The sequence below is a fragment of the Nannospalax galili genome, unplaced genomic scaffold (assembly GCF_000622305.1).
Source record: "Nannospalax galili isolate Female #2095 unplaced genomic scaffold, S.galili_v1.0 scaffold120, whole genome shotgun sequence".
Classification (NCBI taxonomy): domain Eukaryota; kingdom Metazoa; phylum Chordata; class Mammalia; order Rodentia; family Spalacidae; genus Nannospalax; species Nannospalax galili.
The window spans coordinates 5,197,977-5,219,567 of record NW_008350324.1 but is presented as its reverse complement, the minus strand read 5'-3'; the positions used below and the strand labels follow the sequence as shown (position 1 = coordinate 5,219,567).

The window sequence follows — 21,591 nt, the reverse complement described above, 5'->3', positions numbered from 1 at the left end:
TTTGAGACAGGGTCTCCCTGTAGCCCCAGCTGTCCTGGAACTCGCTATGTAGACCATGCTGGCCTCAAACTCACAAAGATCCACCTGCCTCTGCCTCCCAAGTGCTGGGATTAAAGGCGCTACCACGCCCGGCCAGGAATCATTTTTTTAAGGATTTGTTTTTATTATTTTAAATGGTGTATACTACTGTGTATTGGTGTATTGGTGTGTGCATGTGAGTTAGTGGCCTCAAAGAGCTAAAGTATTGGATTCCCTGTGTTAGAGTTAAAAGCGGTAGTTATGAGCCACCTGACGTGGGTGCTTGGAAGTGAATCTAGGTCCTCTGCAAGAGCAACAAATGTTAACCACTGAGCCGTCTCTCCAGCCCCAGGATCTTTTTGTTCCTGCCCTGAATCCAACATTGAACAGCAACAGTAGCCTTTCCCCTAAGGCCATCACTATTTTCTCTTCCTAGGCGACCTGTCTTCTGACTACATGGATGATATCAAGCAGGAAATAGCAAAAGGATCTACCTACTTGCTGCCTCCCAGCAGAACCATGAACAATATGACTACCTGTAACCGACTATTGAAATCACCATCAGGCCTGAGATCAGAGTGCCAGCCCAGCCATCCTCATGTGCTGAAACTCAATAGCTCGGATAACCAGGACATTTGGGGGCAGAGTAGGGGCAGCCAGAATGGGCCCATGGCCTCTGGGCATGTTCCAGTAAGCCACTCTGTTCGAAATCTCTATCCAGAAAACCTTGTGCCCTCTTTTCCCCATGGGCCCACAGGGAGATACGGAGCCAGGTAAGCAGCAGCCAGGAAATAAATGGAGCTGATGGTAGCTGAAGGGAACATGGGTAGATGGTCTGGGGCCAGTGAGATGGCTCAGCAGGTAAAAGCACTTGGTGCAAAAGCCTGACAACCTGAGTTTGATCCCTGGAACCCATCTAAAGGTAGAAGGAAAGAACTGACTCCCAAGTTGTCCTCTAACCTACACATGTGCCATAGCACATATGTACCCATATACCACATACATGTGTGTGCACAATCACACATACACAATGTTGTTCTCAATAATAAAATGAACTTAAAAAAAATTCACACCAGTCTATGGAAAGAAGGAGGACTGCTGTTTTTTTTTTTTTTTTTTTCCATGGTGCTGGGGCTAGAACCTAGGACCTTATGCATGTTCAGCACATTCTTTACCATTGAGCTGCACCATAGCCCTATATTGTCCCCTCATTCCCAAAGGGTTTTTCAGCTGCCCATCGGGCTTTGCTGCTGCAATTGGTGTACTGCTGCAGGGCTGCTTTTGGACTGGTACCATCTGTTCATTCCCTCTTGAGTCTTGAGACATCTCAGGATGCTGGTTTCTGATTCTTCTTTCAGTGGCAGGAGTGAAGGTGGCAGGAGCTCCCGGGTCATCCCTGCAGCTGCCAGTTACCACAACAGAGCTGCAAAGGTAACTGGGACCTAACCTGTGATATTCTGGCAGATCCAGACATGGGTGGGGCTTGTGAAGTCAGAGAACTTGCTGAATCAGACACCTTGGCCAGTGGACTGGACTGGTCCTTGGCTTTTCCTGAAGAATGCTTTCTGGGAACCAGGTTTCTCTAGCATCCTTGAGTGCTCTTTCACTGTCTTCCTTGTGTTGTTCAACAGGCAAAGCCTCCAAAGCAGCAGGAAGCCGGGGATGCAGAGGAGGAAGAGGAGGAGTAGTGGTGACTGTGGAGGACCCTCAATGGTCCCTACCCTCTATGCATAGCAGCACTTGCTGGTGCAGGGCCTGCTTGCCTCTCACACTCTTCAGGCAGGGGAGACCCTCCAATTTTCATTTTTTTCTAGGTTATGGCCATTTTATGTCTTTGAGATTGTGCTGTGGGTGTTTGGGTTTGAGGGAGGGCTAGGAGGGAGGCTGGTGGGAAATGTTTCAGCCCTCGCTGCTATTGTTGGCCAGCAGTGAGATCCAGTACAGTAGTGGCCCTCGGCCCACCAGGGCTCCATCCTTAGATACTGTCAGCATTGCTTCTTGGTGCTTTGTGGTCCTGGTGGAAGGAGAGGGTTCTGGAAAACTGGTAGCTGCCGGTGAAGCGATTTTCTTCCCTCTGAGAGCCTCAACTTGGGTTTTGGGTATCCCCCTGCATTCCTGCCCTCTTCAACCTCTGGACTAGTGAGTGGAGCAGCTCTAAACTCTGCTGGTTTCAGTGTGTTGGGAACATGTCCAGCGGGAGGTATGTGGACTAGAGGTCCTCTCAGTGTGTAGTGTCACTCACTGCCCTCTGTTCCTGATGGGAAACATGGCTGCTTTGTTTTCACTGCCCTCATTTAAAGGCTAAGACAGGCTGCCCCCACTAGGGCCACACCGAGCCTATTCCTGTAAGGACTGAGGCTCCAGCCCCTTCCCTTTTTATTTTAACTGTTCTAATTATCAACTTCCTTAGAAATAAAAAATTTGTACTTAGAGCTCAGCTGTATCTTGTGGTTCTTTCTATGTTCCCTGTAGAGACTGTGGGAGGCCAGCATGCCCATGGGGAGGTGAAGAACACAGCTTTTGGTTTGTTTATGTGTTACTTATTTTGAGACAGAGTCTCTTTGTGTAGCCCAGGCTGGCCTCTAACTTGCATTCTTCCTGCCTCAGCCTACAGACTGTTGGGATTCTAGGCATGTGCCACCATGCACAGTTGAGGACTGGGCCTTTTGTAGGATGCTCCAGTATGGGTTCCTTCTCAGAGTGCTCCAGCCATTCAAGGAGCATTCTCTTTTTGCCTTTTCTGAGATCCTCATCCTGACACCCTCCTCTTAAGTGCTGGTAGTGGTTTTCAAATTGCACTGTTTTTTGTTTGTTTGTTTGTTTTTTGGCCTTTTTGAGACAGGGTCTCCTTGTAGCTCTAGCTGGCTTGGAACTCACTATGTAGACCAGGGTAGACTTGAATTCAGAGAGATCCACCTACCTCTGCCTCCCGAGTGCTGGGACTAAAGGCATTTGTCACCATGCCCAGCTCAAATTGCACTTTTGAGGAAACAGGCTCACTGAAGTTGTGGTGGTTGGGGACCTAGTGGATTGCCTCAGAATACAGAAAGGCCACAGTTGTGCACGCCCGTAGTCTTTAGGAGGATTACTTGGGCCTTGTCTGAACATCCCAAAAGTAGTAGTTTCATTTAAGCACTCCTGGTCTTCATAGGACCATATAGTACTGTCAGTTATTTTGAGCTCATTTGTTTTAACAGTCTACAAGGATTCAGAAAGATGGGAAGAATTGCCACGTTTCATCAATGGAACATGAGACACAGGTAGCAGTGGCAGTTTACAGAAGGCTGTGTTGCTAATTCTCAGCAGAGCCAGGACTGAAAATCATCCTATCCCAAAAAAGAACATACTGTAGTGCTTCATCTAGTCACACCTCAGGAAACCAAAATCACCTAAGAGGCAGCTCAGAAGAGCCTTTCTCAGATGAAAGGATCAGAGAGCATGCTTGTGTCATTGACATCCCCTTGGAACTTCTAGGGCCTCTCTCCATCTAGACTGGAACACAGGCCTGGGAGAAAGCAAAAATCTCACTCCACTTGACACCGCCTGGATTAGGCATGGTAAAATGACAATGGACTGGTTTGTGGTTTGTTAGCGAGCTGATGTTTCTAAATGATTTGTAATGGATATATACTTTTTTCTTTTTCCTTCCCCTCCCCTCCCTACAGATATATACTTTTTAATATGTAAGGGCCCGCTGCTTGCTTGCTTGCTTTCCTTTCTTTCTTCCTTTTTGTTTTTTGGTCTTTTTTGAGACATGGTATCCCTGTAGTCCCAGCTGGCCTGGAACTCACTATATAGACCAGGCTGACCTCGAACTCACAGAGATCTGCCTGCCTCTCCATGTGGATGTGTACAGCTCAGTGGATGGAAGCAGAATACTGTAGAGCCACATGACCCCTCCCACCCAGGTCACTTTCTCCTGTAGGCATTACCAAGCTAGAGTCACACCGCTTCCCTAGCTTCTTTGACCACCAATGCTTATGACATGCAGTGTTCCATTGTCACCGTGGTTGGTTTATTCTGCTCTTGATGGACCTTCTTAGCTGGGCTCTCTCTACCCTTTCTGTGGTATGGATAGCTTCCCTGCATATTCAGTCAGCATCTTCTTACTGAGAATGGGGCATCTCTCATCATTGGATGGCATGCCTTCTAAATGTACTTTTCTGGGAGACAGCAATGTGTTGGAGAGCAGTGATCCTTGCTGTTCCTGAAGTCTGAACAGAGGTCTTCCTTTTCTCTGCTGTGGTAGCTGTGCTCTGTTTCCAGCATCCTGAGCAACAGATGAGGAAGAGCAGCTGCTGGATCTGCACTCACAAGGATCCTTGCTCTTCCCATGATAAAGACATATGTGGGAGAATTGCACTAAAAGTAGCATTGATGAAACACAAGGGGTGGAGTTGAGAGGATGGGTGTCATGTGGTCAGGATGAGGATTATCATGGAGCAGTAGGGGAAAAGCAGGTCACAGAATGGAGTTAGGGACCTCCTGAATGAAGACAACAGAGGCTCCCTGGGGTAGGAGGTCACACAGAGAGGCTGAGACAGCTCTTCTCTTTCTGCACTGCCACCCCAAGGACTGTCTAGGTAGAGTCAGACAGTTACAGAGTAATAATCTGCTATAGAAAACCCCACACCAGGCTCCCAGCAGACTAGCTGCCAGGACAGTGGGCAGCACATGCAGGGTTAGGCTTAGCTCTGACCAGGGCTTTCCGCCCTTCTAGATGAAAAGCACCAACTATGAGGTTGCATGGAGGGAGGCGGGATGGCCAGTTCACAAGCTTATGGAATACAAATCTGCAAACCCAGACCAAGACAACTGCAAACGCTTTAAGTTCCTAGGTGCTTAGTGCCACTTAGTGTCAGAACCACCAAACAATGCTAGCCAGAGTGCTTGCTCAGCAAGAGTTGACCACACAGTAGGGTAAATCAGAATTAGATGAAGGTTATTTATTTTGAGACTTTCCTGTAGTGAGCTCCCTTTACACAGCATAGTGTAAATAGCATCGGATCGAATGAAAAGTCTGTTAATGCAACCATAAATAATTATAATAAATATACATCAAGTAACTTTACAGCACACATTGTTTAGGGCCAAAGTTTAGATCTGTCTGGACCTCAGTGTGCTCTCTAGGAGAAGCAGCTGAGTTAGCAGCAGATATCTCACTCACAGCTGTCATCTAATGAAGGGATGGGCCAACAGAAGCTTCCAGAACCCCTCTTGGGGAGGTAGCTGACAGAATCCCAAGTCCATTCAAGGGAAGAAGATTGGAGGGAACCAAGAATTTGAAGATAGAAGGAGGAAAACCCACTTTAGTAAATTCAGAGTCTCCTTCATTCTGCAGAAATGGAGTAAGAGGATCCTTATTGTCAGGAATGCATTCCTGATGTGACCCCATCATGGAGTTGGCCTGGAGCAGAGGCCGCTATCTTCTTTCAGAGCAGGGGCTTGCTAAGGGCACTCACCTCCATGGGTGAGCACTGCAGCCCAGGGGTTTATCTCATCCTTGAGTCAGGTCAGGGAATCTTTTCTGTAATGGTCCTCAATGCATTTCCTAAGCATAACAGGGAGAAGATGGGTGCTGACTCTAAGGCTTCCACACCTTCCAGCAGGCCCTCTGACAGCATCCCTAGCCACAGCCTTCCAGAGAGAACTCATTCAGGATGTCCCTGTGCACAATCCCATGCAACAGCTACAGTGCTGTTCTGTGACAATTGGCAAGGCCCAAAATGATGGTGTCCAGCAGGTGGCATGTGCTGCTCTTGAACAAAGTACCATTGGACAAAGACTTGTTTGGGGCACAAATGCACTGGGGCAGTGGATGAGCCTGCAGCCAGCTCAGCCCTGGCACACACACTTGGGATGTGAAGGATGTTGGGTAGGCCAGCCAGGGGGACAGAGGAACCCCTGGGAGTCTCCGTCTGGACTTTAAGGTCTGAGTCACTGATGCAGCCCTGGGTTGGGCAGAGCACCTCAGACAGTCTTTTAAAAATGGGCTGTAATGGTTTCCTTTGTTTCTCACAGCACTGTGGTTGGGAAGTGCCATTTCTGAGCACAGAAGTGGGGTAGGCTTGAACCATGTGCTTTCCTGTGCCATCAGTTGTGGAAAAGGCCCCTTAAGCACTATCCTTTCAGCTCCAGTGTCTTCTCAGCTCTTGAAGCGAGGATGAACCTAACCTGTCTCTACGAAGGAAGGCCTGGAACAACTCCTGGGTTTCTGCTCCTGAGGAGTCCTCAGGGGAAACTCAGCTTAGGGGCCCAGAAGAGACGGGCGGGCAGATAGGGCTGCCTGGATAGGGGGGACAAAGGAACCACTGTGGGCTTTTCCTTGGAAAAACCAAGGCCAGGAACACATTGTAAAGCAGGAAAATTAACACAGGAGCTTCCCGTGTATCTCTTGCATGTTTGGGTACCAGCACAACCACTTTAAGATGGAAAGAGGGGAGGCCTGTAGGAGCTGCCTCGAAGAGTTGCCAGCTCGGGAAGGAGGGCAGGGCTGGCCACACAGACGTTTATGGAGACATTCTAAAGAGAACAAGACGCTTTGTGTGGCTGAAGTCATCTCACCCCCAGCTTCCAGTTGGGTGGCTCTGTGAGGAGGAACTAGCTGGAGCCTTGTGGCATCAGAATCTGGTAGCCACAAAGGATAGTGTCCAGGAAGATCAAATTAGACACAAACTGTCTGGGAAGTAAACTACCCTACAGATATACCACAAACAGGCAGGAAAAGAACCAACCCATCACAAAATGGACAAATACAGGAGGTTATCTGCCAGGAGGCCCTGGAATACAGGAAAAAAAGTTCAGAAAAGCAAAATGTTGCCAACTCCTCACGCAGGGCCCTGGAGGGACATGTCTGCAGTGGCAAGCTTCCCAAGCCAGCAGAATGGTGCCTTGCTGACAGCCTAATCCTTAGGCTTGCTCCCATCAGCCACTTAGGGGATCTTCACGGTAATGAATGGCGCAGCGCAGCTTCTCCAACATGATCTCCAGGGAGGAGTACTGCGGAAGTTTGATCATGAACATGCAGGTCTCTACGCGGATGTAGCGGGAGTCAGGGGAACCTACAGAACACAGAATACCCACTTTAGAGGCATGTTTGTGCCTCTAGGGTAGCCTCTTGGGCAGTTGTGAGCCCATCCCAGGATCTGGCAGGAGGGGCCTGAATACCTATGAATCTAGCAGCGACCTGTTTGCAAACGCTGTTGCGGGGGGGGGGGGGCATTTGTGCCTGTATGTTGTTCTTCAGGGGCTATCTACCTTGATGTTTTCCCTGCTTTTTTCTCTTGGGGATGGCCAATCCCTGGCTATTGAGCCCCAGGGATCTATGTTGTCTGTCTCTGCCTCTCCAGTGCTGGGATTACAAACCTGAACCATCAAGCCTGGCTTTTTTTTTTTTTTAATTTTTATTTTATGAGTATTTTGCCTGTGTGTATATAAGTACACCCATGAGTGCAGTGCCTGTGAGGCCAGAAGAGGATGTCAGATCCCCTAGAAATGGAGTTCTGGATAGCTGTGAGCCACCATGTGGATGCTGAGAAATGAACTCAGGTCTTCTGGAAGAAGAGCAGTGCTTTCAACCACTGAGTTATTTCTCCAGCACCCCAAGTCTGGCTTTTAAAAAATTCTTTTAGCTGGGTGTGGTGGCACACATCTTTAGTCCAAACAAAAAAATTCTTTTGGGGCTGGAGAGATGGCTCAGTGGTTAAGAACACTGATTGTTCTTGCAGAAGACTCAGGTTTGAATCACAGCACCCACATGGCAGCTAACAACTGTCTATAACTCCAGTTCCAGGGGATCTGACAGCCTCTTCTGTCCTCCTCCGGCATTGCACGACACAGGTGCACTTACTTACATGCAGGCATAATACTCATACACATCAAATAAAAATAATAAAATCTTAAAAAAAATCTTTTAACATTTATAATATGAAGGGGCACACCCACAGTGCATATGTAAAGGTCAGCAGATGACTTGCAAGAGTCTATTTTCTCCTTCCATCATATGGGACTCAAGAATTGAATTCAGGTTGTCAGGCTTGGTGGCAAAAACTTTTACCCATTGAGCTATCTCATCAGTCCCTGTCTCCCCCCCGCCCCCAAAGGGGTTCTGGAGATCAAACTCAGATCCTTGTGCTTGTACAAAGGCAAGAACTTTACTGACTGACTTATCTTCTTTGGTCCAGTAAATACTTTCTAAAAAAAAAAACAAAAAAACCATTTTCATAGTTCTAGTGGTGAGTATCTTGGCCTGTCACACTTGGGTTTGATTATTCAGCAGGGAGCCAAGCCATCCTTTCTGACCAGGCATGGTGGTATATACTTATAATCCTAGCATTTGTGGGGGGTGGAGGTAGGAATATCAGAAGTTCAAGGTCATCCTCAACTACACAGTTTGAAGCCACCCTGGGATACATTAACACCCTATCAAAAAACTAACACAAGGGGCTGGAGAGATGGCTCAATGGTTAAGAGCACTGACTGCGCTTGCAGAGGACCCAGGTTCGATTCCCAGTGCCCACATGGCGGCTACAAACCGACCTTAACTCCAGTTCCAGGGGAATCTGAAGCCCTCTTCTGACTCCCACAGCATTGCATGACATGGGTGCATTCACTTACATGCAGGCAATACACTCAGACACAAAAAATAAAAATAAAAAATATTAAAAAAAAACTAACACAAAAATTATTTTTATGCACTTAAAAGATTAGGAACTGGGGGTATGTTTCAGTAGTAAGTAGAGCACTTCCTAGCATGTGGGAGTCCCTGGATTTTAATCCTATCACTGTGAAAAAAACCAAACAAATATAAACAAACAAAAATCTAAGAATAAATAAAAAGAAATCTTAAAAGTTCTGCCAGGTGTGGCGTGGCATGGAGTGGTGCATGCCTTAAGTCCCAGTGTCAAAGGTGGGCAGATCTCTGAGTTCGAGGCCAGCCTGGTCAACAATGTGGGTTCCAGGCCAACGAGGGCTACAGGGAGACCCTGTCTCAAAAAAAAAAAAAAGACCAAAAGAAAAAAGTTCTACATTGGGGCTGGAGAGATGGATCAGTAGTTAAGAGCAAGTACCTAGCTCCTGGATGATGTAACACCTCTGGCTTCTGGGGGTACCTGAACTCATATGCACATTCCCCCCGACAGACACACACAGTTTAAAAATTAATAAATCTTTTAAAAAGTTCTCCATCTAGGGGCTGGAGAGATGGCTCAGTGGTTAAGAGCACTGGCTACTCTTGCAGAGGACCGAGGTTCAAGTCCCAGTACCCACATGGCAGCTAACAACTGTCTGTAACACCAGTTCCAGGGGATCCAACAACCTCTTCTGACCTCCACAGGAATTGCATGACACGAGTGCACTTACATACATGCATACATAAAATAAAAATAATAAAATATTAAAAAAGTTTTGCATTTTCATTGGCTGGAGAGATGGTTTAGTGGTTAAAAGCATATGCTGCTCTTGCAGAAGACCAGGGTTCAGTTCCTATCACTCACATATCAGCTAACAATAGCTTGTAACTCTAGTTCCAGGGGGTCAGATGCCCTCTTCTGACCTCCATGGGTATTGCATGCACATGGCACACATAATACATATAGTCAAAACACTCATACACATAAAATAAACAAATAAATGTAAACAAAAAGTTCTGCCTCTTCAGTTTCTTTTGAAATACTGGAAGATACACATCAGACTTACATTACCACTGCTCTTGCCAACATTTCCCCTAGTTACACTTGGGTTCTGTGTTTTGGATTCTTGTCACTACTTTCCACAAGGACTGAGGGTCCCATTTGCAACAGGATCTGGGAAGGGTGGTACCTGCTGTGCCATCTGGAGGAGCAATCTTCATGGGGTATGGTGGCACGTGTGCTGTGTCAGGGGCCCCGTCCTTGCAAGGGCACGTGAAGGGGATGCGCTCCTGGTTGCAGGCAAACTTGATGAACTTGCACAGCTCCTCTTGGGTGAACATCTCCAGAGCCCCCCAGAATAGCTCAATGTGCTGGTCTGTCTCCATCAGCCCCACCTGGTACATAGTATGGGCCTGGGGAAGAGAGGCCCAGGTGTGAAAAGGCTTGGCCCAAACCCAGTCAGGGTGCAGCAGGGGCTGCATGTGGGCTATAGCCCAGGGCAACAGTGGCAAGGACAGAATACTGAGATAGGCCTGGCCTGGCTGCCTACCTTCAGAAACTCGAGGTTAATGTATGGAAGGCCACAGGTGCGTAGTTCCATCTCTAGCGGGCTGAGTGTGGTGAGCAACTGCAAAGGAATGATGGAGCCCAGGCCAGCACGCACAGCTGTCACACATTCCACGTTCTGTAGCTCCCGCAGCCGTAGGCTCCGGATGGCTGCTGCATAGATATCCTTGTTCTCCCACCTGATGGGGCAAGAGCCACCAGTGAGGGAGAACAGTGATGGTTAGCTCCTGGGTCTGGGTGGTCCCAGCCCTGAACACTCAGCTCATTTTTCTTCTTCACAGCTCCTGCCACCCTCACAAAAGCCTCCAGCTAAAGAATATGGCTTTTGTTTTTGTTTTTATTTTTATGTGTATGCAGAGTACCATGCGTATTCAATGCCCACAGAAGCCAGAAGAGAGCATTGGATTCCTGGAACTGGAGTCACATGTGGATGCTGGGAACCTGGGTCCTCTGGAAGGGCAGCAGTGCTCTTAACCACTGAACCATCTATCAAGCCTTGACCATCTTTCTTATTGCCCAGTGTCCTACTTTATATCCCTCCCCTGGGGACATGCCCCTGTCACTGCTGTCACCCTCTGGCTGACCAGTTGCAAACTCCCTCCCTGCCATACACTCACGCCACGGGGATGTGCCGGCCACGACTGCACAACTCCACCTCCTCGCCAGTCATTGTCAGGTAGGTGAACCGGCAGCAGGGCTTGTTGGGACCTTCAGGGCTCTCAGTGGCCAGGTGCTGGGAGGCAATCTCGGCACATAAGGCCTCCAGTTCAGTCTCGTCACTGATCTGCAGGACAGAGGTAGAGGGAAACTGGCTGGTACTCTGCTGGCCAAGGCTCCTAGGTGGAATTCTGCCCTCTAGCTGGGTGAACATTGGCATACTGGTGGGTCCAACACAGGCCTGACTAGGGCTGCCACCAGTTCAGGTTGTATGTGTGTCTTAGGCTCATGGGACCCAAAGCCCAGGGTTGTTATTATTTTGGAAGTGGTAGCCCTTTCAGTAGTGTGAATCTGATGATCCCACCTGTGTGGCTGAGGTCCTGTTTGCCAGCCCATTTCCAGAGACTGCCTGACACTCTTTCAAAAGAATTGAGACAGAGTCTTCCTAAGTTGTCCTGGTTGGTCTTGTACTTACTATGTAGCCCAGATACACTTTGAACTCATATTCTGCCTGCCTCAGCCTACCAAGTAACTGGGATGAAAGGCCTGCAGCAGATACCTGGCCTGAGACTAATTAAAAAAAAAATTTAATGTATTTACTTTTGAGACATGGTCTCACTATGTAGCCCTGGTATAGCTCTGGTTGGCCTGGAACTCCTATGTAGCCCAGGCTGGCCTAGAGTTCAGAGAGATCTTCCTGTCTCTGTCTCCCAAGTACTGAGATTATAGGTGTGCACCACCACCCCCTGACTGACACTAATTTTTTTTTTTTTTTCCGTCTTTTTCAAACAGGGTCTCCCTGTAGCCCCAGCTGGCCTGGAACTCATTATGTAGACCAGGCTGGCTTCGAATTCAGAGCTCCGTCTACTTCTGCCTCCCAAGTGCTAGGACTAAAGGTATGTGCCACCACACCCGGCAATACTAATGTTTTTTTATCTGTTCTTTGAGACAGAGCCTCTGTAGACCAGGCTGGCTGTGAACTGGCTATGAAACTGAAGATAACCCTGAACTCCTGATTCTCAGGCCTCCACCTCCCGAGTGCTGGGATTACAGGCATGTGCCACCACATCTGGCTTTTGAGACTGATTTAAAAAAAAAAATTATACTTATTTATGCGCATGTGTGCATACGTGTGTGTGTGTGTGTGTGTGTGTATGTGAAAGAGAGAGAAAGAAAATGTGGGTATGCATGTACATGTGGAGGTCAGAAGACAACTTTACAAAGTTACCTCTCTCCTATTATATGGGTGTCAAGGATTGAACTCTGGTTGTCAAGCTTGGTGGCAGGTGCCCTGATCTGCTGAGTCATATTATGGCCCTGAAACTCACTTTTTATTTTTAAGACAGAGTAGTGCACACCTTTAGTCCTAGCTCAGGAGGCAAGGGCGGGTGAATCTCTGTGTGTTTCAGGTCAGCTGGGGCTACAGGGAGATCCTGTCTCAAAAAAACCAAAAAAACCAAAAAAAAAAAAAAAAAAGAAATCACGAATCTGGGGCTGGAAAGATGGCTCAGTACTTAAGAGCACTGGATATTCTTGCAGAGGACCTGGGTTTGAATCCCAGCACCCACATAGTAGTTAACAACCATCTATAACTCCAGTTCCAAGGGATTTGACACCAGGTTGGCCTTGAACTCACAGAGATCCACCTGCCTCTGCCTCCCTAGTGCTGGGATTAAAGGTGTGTGCCACCACACTTAGATTCAGATTCATGATTTTTAAACTATTTTTATTTTATGTGTATAACTGTTCTGCATGTATGTTTAAGTGCACCCATGTGTGCAATGCCCATGGAGACCAGAAGAGGGTGTCAGTTCCATGGACTTGGCATTATGGACGGTTGTTAGCTAACATGTAGGTGCTAGGAACCAAACCTGTCCTCTGTAAGAGCAACCAGTGCTCTTAACTGCTGAACCATCCTTTAGTCCCAATATATCCATGATTTTAAAGACTGAGTATTTTTGTTTTTGTAATGTTCCTTAGTTCATTGGAACTGAGCTTTATGTCACTTGCCATCAGAGTTCTGACTTAATTCTGTCTGTGGAACACGTATATGCTGGGCTATAAGGAAGATGAGAAAATCTGACCCAATGGAGAGCAGGCCCACAGTTTAAGGCAGTGACAGTAGGGTTAATATCAGAACCCGTCATCTGTTCTCTACAGTACCTTGATGGTGAGGGTGGCAGGCACCCACCAATAGAAACCGAGAGCATGTTGAAAAAATACTTATTGTGAGAGGGCAATTCATGGAGTCAGTTCTCTTTCCACCATGTTGGTTCTAGGGATTGAGTTGTCAGACTTGGTGGCAAGCATTTTATGCACTTAGCCATTTCACCAGCCTAAAGGAGAGCACTTCTTCACAGAACACACCCAGTGTCCCTTGTGGCCTTGCTTATCCCCTTCAGGTAGCCTTGCCTAGTCGATCTGCCTGGACTGTAGCTTGCACCTCCTGCTTACCCCAGCCCCTTGCTCCCACCTGGAATGTGAGGAGGACTTCTGGGAGCAATGCCTAGTAATGCATATACTCTCAGCCCAAGTGAGTGTATACTTCAGCCCCTTTAAATAATCCTTCACCTTCCTGTTACTATGCAGACTGACAGCCAGAGCTTTGCTTTCTTATTCAGCTGCCCTCCAGTGGTGGCTAAGGGGAACAAGAGTCCCTGGCCTTGAGGCGCCTTAGTGGTTCCATAGGGCCAGCTACAGTGGAGCACTAGTCATCTCCTTTAGGAGGAGGCTGAGGCCTGATGCATCCCTACATGTGTCCCAAATGGGCAAAGGAAAGGGAGGAAGAATGTCATCTCAAACACCTTCCTGCTGATCTTGGAATGTCCCCATGCCGACTTCTTGTTTCCTTCTTGAGGCTCTCATACAGCTCATCAAGGAAACAGCACCTAGTGTACAGTTCCCCCCCTGCACTGCTCTTTCAGCTGCTTGGAATTCTCCACTGTGTCCTTGGACACAGTGTAGTCACATCATCCCAGTCTGCTCTGTCAACTGCAAGTGATGCCAGAATCTCTGTCCCCCAAGACAAGCCTTCCAGGACACTGTTGCTGTTCTGTGAAGTATCCTAGTCTCTCCTCCCTGAGGGCTAGAGTCCTCATGGAGTACTACACAAGGTAGCCCTGGGTCCCTAATGCCCCAGAACAAATGTGCCTTCACTCACACTCTCAAACTTCTTGACATAATTGTAAGTGAGGACGTCTGCTTCTTGCAGGTCCTGGTCGGGGTCAAGGGGCTCATCCACCAGTGTCTTCCAGAAGGATGGCAGCAAGTCCAGGGGGAGAGGCACATCTGCTCGAATGGCAATCCCCAGAAGCTGGCCTAGGAAGTGCAGCAGCTGCTCCTCCCCATAGGTGATGGGGCTCGGCGTCAGAATGTACTTGCCCTGTAAGAGGAGGTGGCCAGGTCAACCTGGCACAAGACCCAGGCCACTGAACCCCATGCCAGGCAGGAGGGAAGCACAACTCTGTTCCCATGCTTGGTCAGCAGGGCAGCAAAGGCCTGCCCATCCTGCCCAGGAAGATATGTGGAGAGGGTGTAGAGCCACAAAGTACAGCTGAGCCCAGACCCTGCCTCACCTTGTTTTTGTTGACAGCCGAGCTGGGGCACAACAGGAGCAGTGACAGAGAGGAGCTTTGTAGCTCCTTACACACCTGCCACAGGAAGTGGCGGAAAGAGCCACCTGTAGGACAGACAGACCATCAGCACCCAAGACTGGTCCCTGAGAGATCTTGAGTAGCACCTCTTCCTCCACACAATCATTTAATGGGACCTCAAGGTCAACTCATTTCCCAACCTGACTGCTCCTTTGATGAGTGGAAAGAAACCTTGCCTGTCTGAGCACTGAGGCCAGAGGATGAGCTTGCTGGGCTGCTGACAAGCCTGGACCCAGCATTTCACAAGAATACCTGCACCCCAGGTTCAATCACCCTTCTATCACATGGAGAAGAAGAAATGATGTCTGAAGCCCAAGCAGCAAATGAGGTCATTGCCAGTCCCGGATTTGTCTGGGCCCCATCCACGTCCCTGTCCATGCTGAGGGCCTCTGTTTTGTCCAGTGCTGCCGCCTGTTATCTCCCTGAGCCTATAATGGCTCAGTGAGCACAGAGAAGGAGGGACAGATGCATGAGGTCAGGCAGAGGGCAATGGCAGCTCTGCTATTCCTCTGCTGCTGCCTTTAAAAATGTCTTTGGCTTGCAAAGATAGCCGAGACTCCGTCTCACTTCCCCTTGGCACGCAAGGGTCAGGAGGCTCTTCGGGCACTGCAGGACAATGTATAGACTAGGTCCTGGCCTTGTGGAAAGCCAGCCTAGGGCATCTGAGAGGAAGGAAGCTCCTGAGCACTGGAGCTTGGGTCAGCAGGAACCTCGGCCGAGGTTCTCACCAGTGTAGATACCAGTTCCCACATGGTTGGTGAGTGACAAGTCAATGGGGGGCTTGCCTGACTACTATAGCCCAGGATGATGAGGACATGGCATTTACTCTTGCTTTTGGTACTGAAGATTGAAACTAAGACCTCACATAAGTGCTCTACCAGCCCCCTTTTCCCTTATTTTTTATGCTTTTGAGACAAAGTTTCACTAAATTGCCCAGGTTAGCCTTCAACTTGTGATGCTCCCTGTCTTAGCCTCCAAGAAACTAAGATGACAGGACTGTGCCACCCGGTCTGGTTCTGGCATTTCTTCTTGCCAACAAAGGAGCCCCTAGGCAGCCTGGGATAGCGGCCACCCTGGATGTCTATGCATTTCCACCCAGCCCCCAAGAGCCACTTACTGGTGCCATGAACCTCCTCTCCAGTGAAGCGGATGTTGAAGGCATAAGTGGGGTCACCGCCACTAGCCAGCTTGACACAGAGCTGAGAAGACGGCACAGAGGCTAGCTGCCGGGCAGCCTGGCAGAAGTACGAGTTTTCAGAAGCTCTGATTTCCCCTGGGAAGTGAGAAAGGAGTGAATCGTAACTTCTGGTGGCCGTGCTTTGACCTTTCACCAGAGATAGACTCAAGTGAGACATACTTACGCCAATTCCCTGCCTTCTCTCTACACTCAGAATATCTTCAGAACTCTTGGCTTATGCATAAGTGGTGCCTTCTGCCTGGAACCTCCGCCAGATCTCTAAGGGCCTGGAAGCTTACCTCCAGAGGCTTCTAATTGCTTTCCAGAAGCTCTTTCTCAACATTTGTACCTGGTTCCTCGCTCACATCTTCTATTTATGGGCTATACATCAACCCCACTCTTGACAACAGAATTTGGGAAGGTTACCAGTTAGAACAGCATCTATACTCCTCCTACAGCCAGACATGGCCAGTGGGGCAGAGGAAAGGCTGCTGATAGCTAAATGACTCTGTTTTCCCCTCTTCCTGCTACATGTGCAGGACAGCTCCTGCCTAGCCCAGAGCTGGAAGCCCCACACAGGGATCCTAGAGCACAGACAGAAGCAGCCAGACGAACAAGGACTGGAATGGGCACAGCGGCCCTCCACTCCTTTCATCTGGGGCTTCAGGGGTCACTTGTCTAAGGCATTGCTATCTTAATAGTTTCTAGTCTGAAGCTAGTCTTACCTCCCACAATTTCCAGTGGGTCCAAGGTGATCTCAGGTGCTGCATGGTCAGCTGTTCTCTGTACGGTGGCATTTAGCACCCGATTCATCACAGTAACCTTTGTGTCATAGAAGATCAGCCCTGAAGAGTGGAATGTGGGAGAGATGTGGTGATATAAGCTTCTCCTCCTTCCAGTCACCCCTGGGACCTGGAAGAGGCCATGTTCAGCCCTCGACCCTCTAGTCAGGTCCCTGAGTGTTGAAGAAACAATGCAGACAAGTGGAAGATACAAAACACACCATATAGCTGGGCATGGTGGTGCACACTTTTACTCCCAGCACTACTTTATGTGTGTATGTACAGGGTGTGTGTGTGTGTGTGTGTGTGTGTGTGTATGTGTGTGTGTAGAAGACAGAAGTCAACACCAGGTGTCTTTTTTATATTTTTTTTTGTCTTTTTTTTTGAGACATGGTAACCCCAGCTGGCCTGGAACTTGCTATGTAGACCGGGCTGGTCTTGAACTCAGAGATCCACCTGCCTCCGCCTCCCAAGTGCTGGGATTATAGGCATGTTTTTTTTTTTTTTTTTTAATAGTTTATTTTTATTTTATACTTAAAAAAAATATTTTATTTATAGTGCTGGAGAGATCACTCAGCGGTTAAGAGCACTGACTGCTCATGCAGAGGACCTGGGTTCGATTCCCAGCACCCACATGGCAGCTACGAACTGTCCTTAATTTCAGTTCTAGGGGAATCAGAAGCCCTCCTCTGACTTCTGCGACACTGCACGACATGGGTGCAACTCACATACATGCAGACAATACTCATACACATAAAATAAAAATTAAAAAAAATTTTATTTATTATTTTTATTTTACATGTATGCGTGTATTGCCTGCATGTAGGTAAGTGCACCCATGTCCCGCAATGCCTGTGGAGGACAGAAGAGGCTGTCAGATCCCCTGGAATTGGAGTTACAGACAGTTGTTAGCTGCCATGTGTGCTGGGATTCGAACCCAGGTCTTCTGCAAGAACGGTCAGCATTCTTAACCGCTGAGCCATCTCTCCAGCCCCTGAAAAATACTTTATTTTTTAAAAATTTTATGTGTATGAGTGTATTGTTTGCATGTGTCATGCAATGCCCATGGAGGTCAGAAGAAGGTGTCAGGTTCCCTGGAACTGAAGTTACAAATAGCTGCTAGCTACCATGTGGGTGTTGGAATCCTCTATAAGAACAGCCAGTGCTCTTAACCACTGAGCCATCTCTCCAGCCTTGTACCTGGCTTTTTCAGGTGCTAAAGATCTGAATTCAGGCCCTCATGCTTACATGGCAGGTACGTTGCCTACCACCTTTTTTTTTTTTTTAAATCTTCCCTGTAACCCCAGCTGTCCTAGAGTTTGCTCTGTAGACCTAGCTGGCCTCTGTCTCAGAGATCTGCCTGATTCTGCCTCCTAAGTGCTAGGATTAAAGGTGTGTGCCATGACGCCTTGCTCCTGCCACCAATTTTTGAACTCAAAAAATTTAAAAAGAACAAACCACCACCCATATGATATTGTTGTGTGTAAATGATGGAATGGAAGGACAGCCATGCACTGGGTAGTAATGGTACCTCTGGGGCCAATGACATTAACTTTTAACTTCATATATTTCTAAATGCTTTCAAATTTTACAGTTTTTTTTTTTTTTTTTAGCACAGGCTACTTTTGTGAAGGGGTGAGGCTCTTCTGAGCAGCAATGGTCTGATCACGGCCCATGGGTTTTGGTATTCCTGCATGGGTAAGGGTAGGTTGAGGCACTGACCTTTTGCCTCCTTCAGCAGGGCAGCAATGCTGTGGGTGTACATAGGTGTCTGGCGCAGCTCCACCAGGGGAAGGAAGAAGGTCTCCAGTGTGGTGTTGAGTGACTGAAGCAGTGCAAAACGTAGGCGCAGGCTCTCAATGGGGACATCTGCAAGGTGAGGGTGGCTGAATGGGTGTCAACCAAGCCAAACTGAGATACTCATTTGCAGGAAAATTCGGGAAGTCCCTGTTCCCTAAAGGGCCAACTGGAATGGAAAGAGGGGCTCCCCACAGTGGATTTTATCCCTGGGAGCCTAGAGATGCTGAGAGTGAGGGGCTCCCAAGGAATACAAGTCAGTGCCCAAGCAGACATGAAGGGTGAGGCCCTGGGAATTCAAGTCCCACCCCTATGCCTTCTCCTAGGCCACCCCAGGGATGTATACTATATTAGTATTTTTGTGGTTCTGAATGGAACCCCTCGCACCCCTGAGCTATATCTCCCCAGTCCTACATAATTTTAATTTTTTTAATTAAAAAAATTAAAAATAATTTTTTTTGGTCTTTTTTGAAACAGGGTCTTCCTGTAGTCCAAGCTGACCTGGAACTCACTCTGTAGACCAGGCTGGCCTTAAACTCACAGAGATCCACCTGCCTCTGCCTCCCAAGTGCTGTGACTAAGGCATGTGCCACCATACCCAGCTAATTCTAATTTTTTTTTTTAAAGACAGATTCTTACTATGTAGCTCTGGCTGGCCTTAAACTTATTAAGTAGACCAGGCTGGTCTTGAACTCATAGAAATCTCCCTGCCTCTGCCTCCTGAGTGCTGAGATTGAAGGTATGCACCACTACGCCCAGCCCTACCTGATTTATTTATTTATATTCTATATGTGTGAGTGTTTTGCCTGCATGTATGTAAATGCACCATGTACATGAAATGTCCACAGAGGCCAGAGGAGGGCATTAGATCCCTTGGAACTGGAGTTACAGATGGCTGTTAACCACCATGAGTGCTAGCAACCCAGGTCCTCTGGAAGAGCTGTGAATGCTCTTAAACACCGAGCCATTTTTCCAGTGCTCCCTCCTTTTATATTAAAAAAAAAAAATTCTTTTAGCCCTACATGATTTTTTTTTTTTTTGGTCTTTTTGAGACACAGTCTCGCTGTAGCCCCAGCTGGCCTGGAACTCACTATGTAAACCACACTGGCTTTGAACTCATGAAGATCCGCCTGCCTCTGCCTCCCAAGTGCTGGGATTAAAGGTGTGCACCACAGCAGCCCTACATGATTTTTTAAAAAATTTATTTTTATTTTACGTGTATGCATGTATTGCCTGCATGTAGGTAAGTGCACCCGTGTCGTGCAATGACCACAGAAGTCAGAAGAGGCTGTCGGATCCCCTGGGACTGGAGTTATGGACAGTTGTTAGCTGCCATGTGGGTGCTGGGATTTGAACCTGGTTCTTCTGCAAGAACAACCAGTGTTCTTAACCGCTGAGCCACCTCTCCAGCCCAGCCCTACATGATTTTTAAACTTTGAAATAACTATAGATGATAAGGAGTTGTAAAAATAGTGCAGAATCCTGTGTGCTTTTTACCCAGTAACACTCATCAGTGATATATATCGAAACGAAAAAATTGTACCACTGGCACACTGCATTTTAACTAGTCATCCTCACAGCTGTGCCCTTTCCCTCTGTGAAACTCTGATACCAGGGATAACTTGTCCACCTTTGTCTCTTGGGCATCCAGAAGAAGGGTCCCATCCCTGCTGTGAGGTGACGGAGCAGCTCTGGTACCTGAGCACAGCCTCATGTGGGCTCTACCAGGCCAACTCTCTGAGTGATGGTACTAGTGTACATCTTGTTGATGTTAGTCCTAGCTTCTAGTTCTGCCTCCCTGAGGGATAATCCCTTTACTTCAGGTCAGTGGGAATCTGACCCTCTAAACCTCACAGCAGCCTAGTCTCAGTGGGCATGGGTGGCAGGTATCTCTGTCTACGCTCTGCTCTGTACTGGGCCCTGGTTCTGTTATAAGGAGCATAAAAAAGGCTAAAGACTAATTTTGCCATAGTGAGCACTTATCTCTCCTCACCACTCCCTCTTCCCTTACACATTTGATATACAGGGGGGATCATAAGCATTTCTGAAGATGGCAGGCTACATACTCAAGAGACAGGCCACCCTAGGGTCAGTGATGTCAGCAGAGTCCAGATACACTTCATGAGGGTGGAGCCGTGCTGGCGTGATAGCAAGGTGTCGGCACAGCCGGTTGATGTATTGTACGAGCGCCACATCCATCTCCAGCGTCCACTTCCTAGAGGCCTTCTGTGCATGTCGGGCATCAATGCAGGCACACCTAGGGCAGGGTGGGGGAGAGGGGCCAGGTGAGATATTGCTCAGATCCATCCATACTTAGCCCCTGGAACACACCTGCAAGATGGCCTCATCTTCCAGGGCTTTTTTTGGTGAACGGATTGCTCCTCACAAGGGAAAACTTTTAGAGTAAGTACAAGTGGTATGGGCATGGAAGAACCTTCTGGATGTATATCTGTGGTCCCTCTTCTGTTAGGGTGAATGAGGGCTGTGGGGGTCCTCAAGTGACAAGGAGACCAGGCCACACAGTGACCTAGGGTAAAAGTACACCATCTTCTGAGGTTTGGTTTACTTTTATTTTCTCTCTCTCTCTCTCTCTCTCTCTCTCTCTCTCTCTCTCTCTCTCTCTCTCTCTCTCTCTGTCTTTTTGAGACAGGGTCTCCTTGTAGCCCCCAGCTATCCTGGAACTCGTTATGTAGACCAGGCTGTCTTCGAACTCACAAAGATCTACCTACCTCTACCTCCCAAGTGCGGGACTAAAGGCGTATGCCACCACTCCCGGCTTCTCTTTTTTAAAAAATATTTTATTTATTGTTATTTAATGTGTATGAGTGTACTGCCTGCATGTAGGAAGGTGCACCTGTGTCGTGCAATGCCTGAGAAGGTCAGAAGAGGGCATCAGATCCCCTAGAACTGGAGTTACAGATGGTTGTTAGCTACCATGTGGGTGCAGGGACTCAAACTGGGGTCCTCTGCAAGAGCAATCAATGCTCTTAACTGCTGAGCCATCTCTCAACAAAATACTTGCAAACTGCATACAGACACACATCAAAATGATCATCCACCATGATCAAGTTGGCTTTATTCCAGAGATGCGGGAATGGTTCAATATACATAAGTCAATAAACGTCATAAATCATATAAATGGGCTCAAAGATAAGAACCACATGGTCATCTCAACAGATGCAGAGAAAGCCTTTGACAAAATTCAACATGCATTTATCTTCAAAGTCCTAGACGGTATTGGACTGGAGGGAACATACATCAAAATAATTAAAGCCATATATAACAAACCCACAGCCAACATCATTCTAAAT

At 47.8% G+C, this 21,591-nt stretch overlaps 2 protein-coding genes across 10 annotated transcripts in view; one reads left to right on the top strand and one right to left on the bottom strand.

The window, feature by feature from the left end:
- The window catches only part of Trafd1 (TRAF-type zinc finger domain containing 1), a 23,933-nt gene extending 21,478 nt beyond the window's left edge, over window positions 1–2,455 (top strand). For all 4 annotated transcript variants that reach the window (XM_008847512.3, XM_008847511.3, XM_008847513.3 and 1 more), the window contains 3 exons: window positions 455–791; window positions 1,377–1,449; window positions 1,650–2,455. In XM_008847512.3, coding sequence (XP_008845734.1) covers window positions 455–791; window positions 1,377–1,449; window positions 1,650–1,706 — 467 coding nt within the window. In that variant the 3' untranslated portion in view covers window positions 1,707–2,455. The remainder of the gene's footprint in view (window positions 1–454; window positions 792–1,376; window positions 1,450–1,649) is intronic.
- Window positions 2,456–4,937: 2,482 nt separating this feature from the next.
- Hectd4 (HECT domain E3 ubiquitin protein ligase 4) overlaps window positions 4,938–21,591 on the bottom strand; it is a 211,979-nt gene continuing 195,325 nt past the window's right edge. For 5 of the 6 annotated variants that reach the window (XM_029570590.1, XM_008847508.2, XM_017801762.2 and 2 more), the window contains exons 67-76: window positions 20,347–20,537; window positions 18,206–18,352; window positions 16,427–16,546; window positions 15,642–15,797; window positions 14,447–14,550; window positions 14,032–14,253; window positions 10,832–10,998; window positions 10,198–10,393; window positions 9,838–10,060; window positions 4,940–7,079 (exon numbers count right to left, since the gene is read on the bottom strand). In XM_029570590.1, the coding sequence (XP_029426450.1) occupies window positions 6,943–7,079; window positions 9,838–10,060; window positions 10,198–10,393; window positions 10,832–10,998; window positions 14,032–14,253; window positions 14,447–14,550; window positions 15,642–15,797; window positions 16,427–16,546; window positions 18,206–18,352; window positions 20,347–20,537 (1,663 nt within the window). In that variant the 3' untranslated portion in view covers window positions 4,940–6,942. Of the gene's footprint in view, window positions 7,080–9,837; window positions 10,061–10,197; window positions 10,394–10,831; window positions 10,999–14,031; window positions 14,254–14,446; window positions 14,551–15,641; window positions 15,798–16,426; window positions 16,547–18,205; window positions 18,353–20,346; window positions 20,538–21,591 lie in introns of all 6 variants that reach the window. The other variant, XM_008847507.1, reaches the window with a different exon arrangement.